We start from the raw sequence: 9196 nt of genomic DNA on the forward strand, positions 1-9196 counted from the left end.
GATACAAACATCTAGCAATCAGCACTTACGATACTGTCAGTACTGTAGCTACTGGCCTCTTGACACCTGAAAGGGGTCACTTTTTCCACTGACATTCACACTAATTGTTTTACCATACGTGAAAGGGGCAATTTGTAAGAATTGGCCAACTGTCAAATTCATATTCCAAACAAATAGGGGGCAGCGTATTACCAGAAAGTTAGACGGGGCCGGGGCTAGCTGGGTAGCGTGCTAACTTCGGTAGATATCGCTGCGACACAATAAATAGACATCTTTGACTTAATGACAAAACTGTTATTTTTTTCACGTTGTGTTGATAATCTTAGTAAGTGTTTGAAGGTTTTAAACTAAAATACTTACATATTGTCCCTTTAAACTGGAAGCAAATTATTTTTTAATGATTGTAGACAGTTTCAAATAAACTGTTTTTGAGCTCTGATACTGAGTTGTCATGAAGGACAATGCTTAGTCCTAATTCTGGACCTGCATGGATATCTGCCGGAACTTGGGCATTTCACTCACAGTTCATAAATTGATATACAGGAAGAATGTTGAAAATAAAGTCGTCTGATGATAGGAAGTCTTCTAGCAACCTACAAGCTGGGTTCCTATCCACATACAAGGCTGGAGTGTTCCTGAGCAGCATAGTGCTCAGTGCTGCCACTAGTGGCCAGAAGCAATACTGTACCAATACTAGTGATTTAAATGGTAATCTGATTTAAAATTGAGTGACATTTAGTGGCACCACTGATGCTGTGTTCACATCAAATCGTTTAAACCGTAATTATAGTCAGCCTAGTGATTAAAAACTATTCATTTCAGCCTCCAATTTATAATTCCAAGTCGCAGACATTGGGAATTTCTGACACTGACGATATCTCCCTCTTGGTGAAAAGAACTGGAACTAGAGAACAGTTTAAATTTAGGTCATCAGGGGATTGTTTACAGGCAGTGTTGCCAATTAGATTTACGGACTTTTCAGGCCCCTTTAGTGACTATTCTTCAAAAAAGCACCTAGCGACAAATTTAGCGACTTTTTGGACAAACCTTAGCTACTTTCTGTAGAAGAGAGTCGTCAGTATTGCCCTGTGAGTGCAAGGTTGTGCTTTCCCTCCTCAGACGCACCTCTCTATGCGTCTTATTCAACCATACACACAACCATACACCATACACATTATGTTTATGGTGACTTTTAGGGTTGGGCTGTTGTAAAACTTTTCAAACTGGTTTGATATGAAGCCAAACATCGGACCGGAGCGGTATACCAAATTTTACCACTAGGTGTTGCACTTGACTCAGCAGATGCTTCCAAGTGGAACATAATGAGACTGAGAGAGACCATGAATGAGAATGTAGCGACTCCAGTCCATTTGGTGGCGGAAATACAACTCTAAAGTGGTTTCCCAACCGCCAATTAACACTAAATACAAAGAAGAAGCAGAGCATGAAGCAACACCACAACCAGCAGGAAAACTGACTCACACATCCTGTTTTTATTTCTCACAACAGCCATTTAACTTACATTTTTTTCTTCTAAACATCAAAATAATAAATAAAATAAGTCTTTGGCCTAGTGCAACTTGAGAAACTATTTTATAAAAAGCAAAAATATCAAAATTTTATCTATAAGCAATAGGCCTCAGTAAGTTAAAAAATAAAAGGCATAAATAGGTAGCCTATTCAAACAGTGCAACCAGAATGTAAAATGTAAGCAAACTGTGAACATCAGTTAGTCAAAACTAAATGTCTGGCTGCAGCAAAATGCAACATGAGAAGTGCTCTAGGCTTAGAGCTTGTAGCCCACACGTTATGTTGAAATAGAAAAACTGTTACGCATAACAAATTATAAAAAAAATAACTCTGCAAACTGTGGAAAGATACAAAATAATGCCATTTGAAGCCTGCATGGCATAGGATTAGTCAAGGCTTTCTCAGGGCTTGGCCAGAAACACCAGCACGTCCACTTTTGATGCCTTCAGAAGAGACCGTTGAAGCGTAACAATATTCCCCCGCTGTACTAAACATTCTTTGATGGAGTGCTTGTTGCTCCAATGCATCAGTACTTACGTGCTACATTTGATAACAATGGAAAGCGAGACTTATTGATTCTCCACCAGTCTAAAGGGTTAGATTCTCCGTCAATCGCTACCTCCTGTTTGTAGATTTCCACCTCGAATGCAGCTTCCTCCTCTGTGGTTTTGGGCACAACTAGGGCTGTTGACCTGACACGGAGGAGACTTCCCAAGGTTTTTCTTTTACAAGGTGGTAATTTGGTGCATTTGCCTTTCCAGAGTGACCACCTGCTCCTCTGCTTTGTGCTCAATGCTACCCAAATATGCTACAGGAAAATGAATCCCACGATACCATGGATTAATGAATGTGGCCACACGCATCAACTCTTTGATTGAGTCATTGACATATTTCACCTCTAGTTGTGTCACAGTTCCCCTTTTCAAATCCTTGGTGAGGTCTGTGTCCTCCTCACCTTAATACAAAATCTCATTTTTGATGAGTTTGAGCATTGAATGAACAGATGATGTGGTGACATAGTTCTCCCCTGAAAGATTGTCAGTAAATTAACTGACTGGCTTGAGGGCTTTTGTTGATGGAGTCCAGAACATCAACATCTTTCCAAGTGAGAGAGGCATGTAGGCGTCGGTCATCATTTTGAACGGACCGGATTGCTGTGCTCTGCACCAGGATTTCCTCTATCATTTTTTGTTTTGAGCCCCAGTGAGTAGCACAATTCTGATGGATAATAACAATAATAATGTTAGTAATAATAAATTAGTAATAGTCACAATAGACACATATTTTTACATATTTCTTTTTTTTCAATGTATAATAGTATAATGTACCATATTAGTATATTGTAGTATAATGTACCATATTAAAACCATCACATAATGTGTGTGTTTATTGATATTTATGAACATGATAGTTTACCATTATTAGAGAGTGCTCTGGTAGACCAAGCTCTTGCTGTGCTCTTCTCAGGTCCTTTTTTTTCTGCCAGCTGTGGGAAAATTGGCCATTGATGATGTGACAGACACCCCATGGCTCTTTCTGTGCCTTGCCTTTCATGTGTGAGTGCAGTGGTCACAGCTAGCTTGAGATTATAGCCAAAACAATTTAGCCATTGCCTGTCCAATTTCCTACAAGCAGCTACAATATTGGGTGCATTGTGAGTTGTTATTGCTGACAGTTTCATCTGATCCAGTTGCCAGTCAAGCAGGCCTCTTCAAGCACGTCAGCCAGGTTTTCTGCCGTGTGGTTCTCCGGGAAGAAGCTTGTTTGGAGGCACTTTGACACAATCTTCCATTCTTTGTTAATGAAATGATCCGTGTTTGACATATACAGTGTCATATCAATACTTGACCACATGTCCATCGTCGGCATGAAGTGATGGTCCTCCAAGATCAAAACTTGAACCTCATTTCTCAGTTTATTGTACATCTCCGGGATGGCAACTTGAGAAAAATACTTTGGACCTGGTTGATCATACTGACGGTCAAGTGTCATGAGCAGTGATTTAAAAGACAGCTTTTCCACTGTATTGAACGACACTCTCTCTTTCGCAATATATCAGCGACTGCTTCAGTCCACTCCTTCCACCTAGCACTGTCTCGTTTATATTTTGTGCCCTTGGTAAATGCCCATTCTATCAATAGTTGTGTTGAAGTAGAAGGCCCAGAAGACTGTCCGCCTGTGCAACAATGGAGGCAAGATATTTTTGCAGGTGAACATGCAAATTAGATGTCTTACCGGCTTTTGCCATGACTTTTTTCCTGCAGATCTTACATGTTACTTCGTCCATATTTTTTGGCTTACCTCTTTTGTCGGCTTCAAATCTGCAAACTTGCCATATTGGTGCAGTTTTAGTTTTCTTTGAGACTAAGTCTGCCATCTCTCCTTTTGTAGTCACCCCAAAAAACATATGAACTATCTAGTAAACACAGTGTACGCCGTGCACATCTTCCCCCCTCCCTCCACTGAAATTTGAGCTCCTTCATGTTGCTGGCCTCAGCTCAGCAGTAAATAGCACGCAGCTCATCAGACACTAATGGCTCTGTTATTCCGTTTCTAAACAAACATTATATTATGTTAATCACTTTGTCACATTGCTTATTACTTATGCAAATTAGATTTAACGTTGTGACACCATCGGCACAGGTTGCTAATTTAGGCTACTTTTTAATTTACCAGAAACTGTCATAATGACAAATGTCGGATCAGCTAGTTCACATAGAATCAAACGGGTTTAGGCTCCTACACCGGACTGGACCGGCAAAACCAGACATCGACCCAGCTCTAGTGATTTTGTAAGACACAATCGTGGTTATAAAATCAGGACTTTAGCAGAGCGGAGCAGCAGCTTGGAAATGGCTTGGAAGTGACTGTTGGTTAACATGTCGCCTTGATGGGCTTTGTTTCAGTCACTATGTCATACTTGTTTTCCATTGTCTGACAACAGAAACAGAAAAAAAAAAAACATAAATGAGAACAGCTTTTTTCGGGAATTTGGCTGTATTAAAATACTGTATATGTGAGCACAGAGAGTAGGTGAGAAGCAAACAGATGAAAGGCTGAAACCAGCTGACACTGGGCAGAATCCAAATATGACACAATTATGTAATGAATATGCTAATTAGCGTATTACGTCATCTGGCCAAATTTAACAACTTTTCAAGCAGGCTTTAGCTAACTCTCCATTGAAAGCAGATGTTTACAGTGATTCCACAACAGCTCTCTACTACGTCCTCAATTTCCCACATTTACCATACACGGTCTGACCTTATACTAGGTTTGGTTTTGACCAACTCTTGTAAAATGTCATTGAGAAATGCTGCTACATGATGTGTTTCTACCTCACTGATCTTGGAAAAGTTTGAACACGAATTGTAAAGAATAGCATCCTACCCTGAAAATTTTCCAGTAAACCTAATTGAAAGACTGATGCAGCAGAGAGTGGAATTTCAAAATTCTTGATGATTCACAGTAATCAAGGTGACAAAGCTAACGTGGCCTTCCTCTTTTATGATATATGAAGGATTTGTATTTAAAAAGTTTTGGTTGAAATTATTGGCACCCCTGAATATTACATACAGAATTTAGAAGGTTTTCAGAAATAAATGCAAATGAATCAATTTTGTATAGTCAGAATATTTAATAAAATGCCCAAAGTTACTGAACAACAACACACAAAAAAATGCTTTCATATATTGAAATAAAAAATAGACATAAAATGTATGCTTGGTACAATTATTGTCACTGTTTTGATGAATTTAAATTAGTTCCTCCAACAAAATAAAAAACAAATAAGACTCACCTGTGCTTAATTTTCAGTGTTCACATGACCTGAATTAAACAATGAATGATGGTTTTACTGCATAAAAAGGGCCAGATTGTTTCCAGTTTCTTTTTCACAATGGCAAAGACAAGAGCTTTCTGAGAGCATCAGAAATGCTGTTATCAAAAAAACATAACAATTCCAAAGGCTACAAAGTAATCGCCAAAGTTTCAAGAAGAAGTTTCAAAATAATAAAAGTTTTAAGACACTTTAAGGACGTGGCACTAAGAAGAAACTCAGTGAGAGGAGTCTGTAAAGGTTGTGAAAAAGTGAAAAAAAACTTACATAGATAAGCCACAGTCTTTCCGGGATAAAGGTCTATGGACGGATGAAACCACAGTTGAGCTCTTTGGGAATGCAGTGCATCAGTTTGTTATAGGTAACGAAATGAAGCCTATAAGGAACAGAACACCCTACCTAGAGTAAAACATGGTGGAGGTTCTATCATGCTGTGGGGCTGCTTTGCTGTCTGTGGCACTGGAGGTATCAAAGGAATTATGAAATCAGAAGATTACCAGGGCATTTGGAGCGAAATGTGTTGCCCAGTCAGAAAACAAGGTTTGAGGTTAAGGTCTTGGGTCTCTCAATAGGACAAATATCTTTATTTATTTATTTATTTATTTATTTTTTTTTTTTCAGTGACCTTGGACGTTTTATTAGAATTTGTTAATTTGCATTTATTTCTAAAGATATTTTAAATTCTGTACATAATAGTCATGGGTGCCAATAATGTCAACCAAGACTGCATTTTAAGGTATACTATGCATGATTTGTCGGTTGCTGTGTGTGAACAACACCATTCAAAGTTGGCCCCTCCTCCCTGGCTCAACAAGTGAGCGAGCAAGAGAGAGAGAGAGAGCAGCGGTAGTCGAGTGTCATAGTGTGAGAATGAAGAAAGGGAGCGATGTTAGTGAGAACCAATCGGAGAAATACAATGTTATCTTCTGACTGTTTCAAAGTGGTTTGTTCTAAAGCTGAGTGTAGCTCAGCCCCACCCTCGGTTGAACAGACACACAGACCTGCAGCTCTTTATACATACATGACACAGAATGAGAGCAGAGGTGAGAGACCGAAACAGAGTCCCGCCCTCACACCCTTGTGTGCTGTTATTGGGTGGCGGCTAGACAGCCATTGCCCAAAAGTTGCTCCCAGAAACGTCCCAAACACAGTAGGGCAGGGTCTCTGCAGTTAAATAAACCACCACACAGTTCCAGTGGGTCATAAGCGATGACTGAGAGGGATTACTTTTGTATCAGTGTATACATTGGCTTTTTTTTTGAGGAAAATCCTGTGTAGTATACCTTTAAAGTCAAGATGCAAGTCATCAGGTTATGACAATAGCTTTTATTCCTCTCCATCCTTTCAACAGCTCCTGTGCTTGGTTGGCGAGGCCTTTGACGATTACAGCGACGATGTCTGCGGAGCCGTGGTCAACATCCGCACAAAAGGAGATAAAATAGCAGTCTGGACATCGGACTATGAAAACCGGGAAGCTGTAACACACATAGGGTGAGTCGGAGCATCAGTGTCAGTTAAAGTATTTAGTCTACATCCTCTTACGCTGTCATTTTCCTGTCAACAGGAGAGTTTACAAGGAGCGCTTGGGGCTTCCCATGAAGATGACTATTGGCTACCAATCCCACGCAGACACAGCTACCAAAAGTGGTTCTACCACCAAGAACAAATTTGTTGTTTGAGAAATGTCCAATGTGCCTCTTTCATTTTCCTGTCTTATTTGTTGTTGGTGCATATGTTTACTTTGCTGCAAAGACTCTGCGGAATGCAATCTGGAGGAAAGGAGAACCCAGTCCAAGACTACATGCCAAATATTTCCATAACCTGCCCGGGACTCGAACCACAGCTCAAAAAACAATGGAGAACAGATAAACATTAATCTTCCAAAACACTAAGAATGAGAGGTATTAATAGTGGATGAAGTTTAGAGTGCTTCATACTCTACTAAATAAATTTGTGTTGATTTTTTTTTTCCTTTTTTTTTAATGGCAGGAAATCCTGAAATGCAAAAAATGTATATTTCTCTCCCATTTTCTACAGCATTGTTGGTTTGCTGTAATCCTTAAAACATTAAACCCTTTTAATTTATTATTTTAATTTGCCTGCATATTACTAGATTGTTAGACTTTTGTTTTATGCTTTTGTTTTTCGCCTTTAAATGTTGCACATAATCAACCTTTTTAAAGTATTTCATGACTCATATTAATTTGAGTGTTAATATAATTAAAACATTGGTTTTGCAGTTATAACTGTTAAATTGTGGAATACTTTTTTCAACCTGTAATCGGTACATTCCTTGTTATACATAAATTGCTTTTTGATTTGCAGTGGTGCTGTATTGTAAGATATTGACTTGAAGGCAGAAAAGCTGAGGATGTCTCTAGTAGACCATCAAAAAGTTTTCTACCCATGGTCTCAATACCCACTGTATAAAGTGAGAGTACTAAAGGAGACAAGATCAATCTTGTCTCAGAAAACAGGAGAGTCCTTCTCGCTGCTTCCAAGCATTTTAGGATTCACCATTAGCCCTAGCTGGTGTGAAAGTGCCAAATTCAAACCCACCCGCCCCCACCCCATAATCCCAAGATCCTTTGAAATGTCAGTATAAAAAGAACTTTGAAAGAAAAGGTTACTTTGGGCAACATGACTTCTCATCTCACTTCATTGCCACCAGGGCAGCTTTAAAAATGTCACCTCTACATGACAAATGTCATCGCATTCTCAAGGTTTGGCATTCTTTAAGCCAGCAGGCAAAGCATCTACAACTAGATCCTTCTTGATCTGATGAAGCGTTAAGTGAGTGCAGAAGCTTCTATAGGTGCTTGTTGAAGTCCCGACATGGTTGTGGTGGCAACCTTTAAAGGCCGGCTGACTTATCATGCACAAACACACTTCGGTGATGAAATAGTAACTAAGATGTATGTTTATATCGCCTTTCCAGCGGAGACATCACAAAGTGCCTCACAATAAATGTAACAGACAAACTATAGACAAGTGCACATGAACTTTAAAAAAAGGAAACAGGCGGGTCTTGAGTTGAATCCGCAGACCTGAAGTCCAAAGGGAAACCGTTCCATAACTAAGTCCTGTTAACAACTGTATAACCAATAATGTGGTGAACGTGCCTCGTTCACTGTGCAATATAGGGCAGTGTGATCGGAGGAAAACTGTGTTTAATATGAAATCAAACAGCCGCTATTCACATTCACATCAGTGTACAGGCCTGGCATCAAACACCACACTGAAGCTGACCCTCACTCCATGAGAGTTGACTGCCACCACAACAACACGTACCGCACGCGATACATTACTTTCTACTCAGATATAGACAATATTTGATATGAGTCGCAACAGAATGTACAGTCTATTTGTGGAATCAACAAAATCATGCAGATACCCACTTTACAGTTAACAATTTCAAAATCAAGACTGAACATAATGAACATAATTGCATTTCAGTTGTAGTCGACATTGACATTTTTAAGATGTTTTGTTGATCTGGTCTTTTAGTAATCCTAATGTTACAACATGCTATTTGTTATGTAAACATTAAAAAGTATGAGAAACCTATTCCTGAATTTTCTTTTGCCCAATCCATAGATAAGTGAAAATTACGGAATGAATGGATTCATCTGTTCCGTGATCATCATGAAATGTGCATGTACTGTAAACTCCTCTGGCAGTTCATCAGGTACACCTAGCTAGCTAGCTGAATGCAGTCTAATACAACAGTCCTGCAATAAATCCTACCTTCATGAAGGCTGTAATGTTACGTTTATGTTGAAAATGTTTTTTAAAGAGGTGATTGAGAGTTGATTCAACTTTATTGTC

At 39.2% G+C, this 9196-nt stretch overlaps 1 protein-coding gene across 1 annotated transcript in view; it reads left to right on the plus strand.

The window, feature by feature from the left end:
* eif4eb (eukaryotic translation initiation factor 4eb) overlaps nucleotides 1–8953 on the plus strand; it is a 15028-nt gene extending 6075 nt beyond the window's left edge. The window contains exons 6-7 of the mRNA XM_040136515.1: nucleotides 6720–6859; nucleotides 6933–8953. Of these exons, the coding sequence (XP_039992449.1) occupies nucleotides 6720–6859; nucleotides 6933–7047 (255 nt within the window). The 3' untranslated portion in view covers nucleotides 7048–8953. The remainder of the gene's footprint in view (nucleotides 1–6719; nucleotides 6860–6932) is intronic.
* Nucleotides 8954–9196: the final 243 nt, after the last annotated feature.

This window comes from Xiphias gladius, chromosome 10, assembly GCF_016859285.1.
Source record: "Xiphias gladius isolate SHS-SW01 ecotype Sanya breed wild chromosome 10, ASM1685928v1, whole genome shotgun sequence".
Classification (NCBI taxonomy): Eukaryota; Metazoa; Chordata; class Actinopteri; order Istiophoriformes; family Xiphiidae; genus Xiphias; species Xiphias gladius.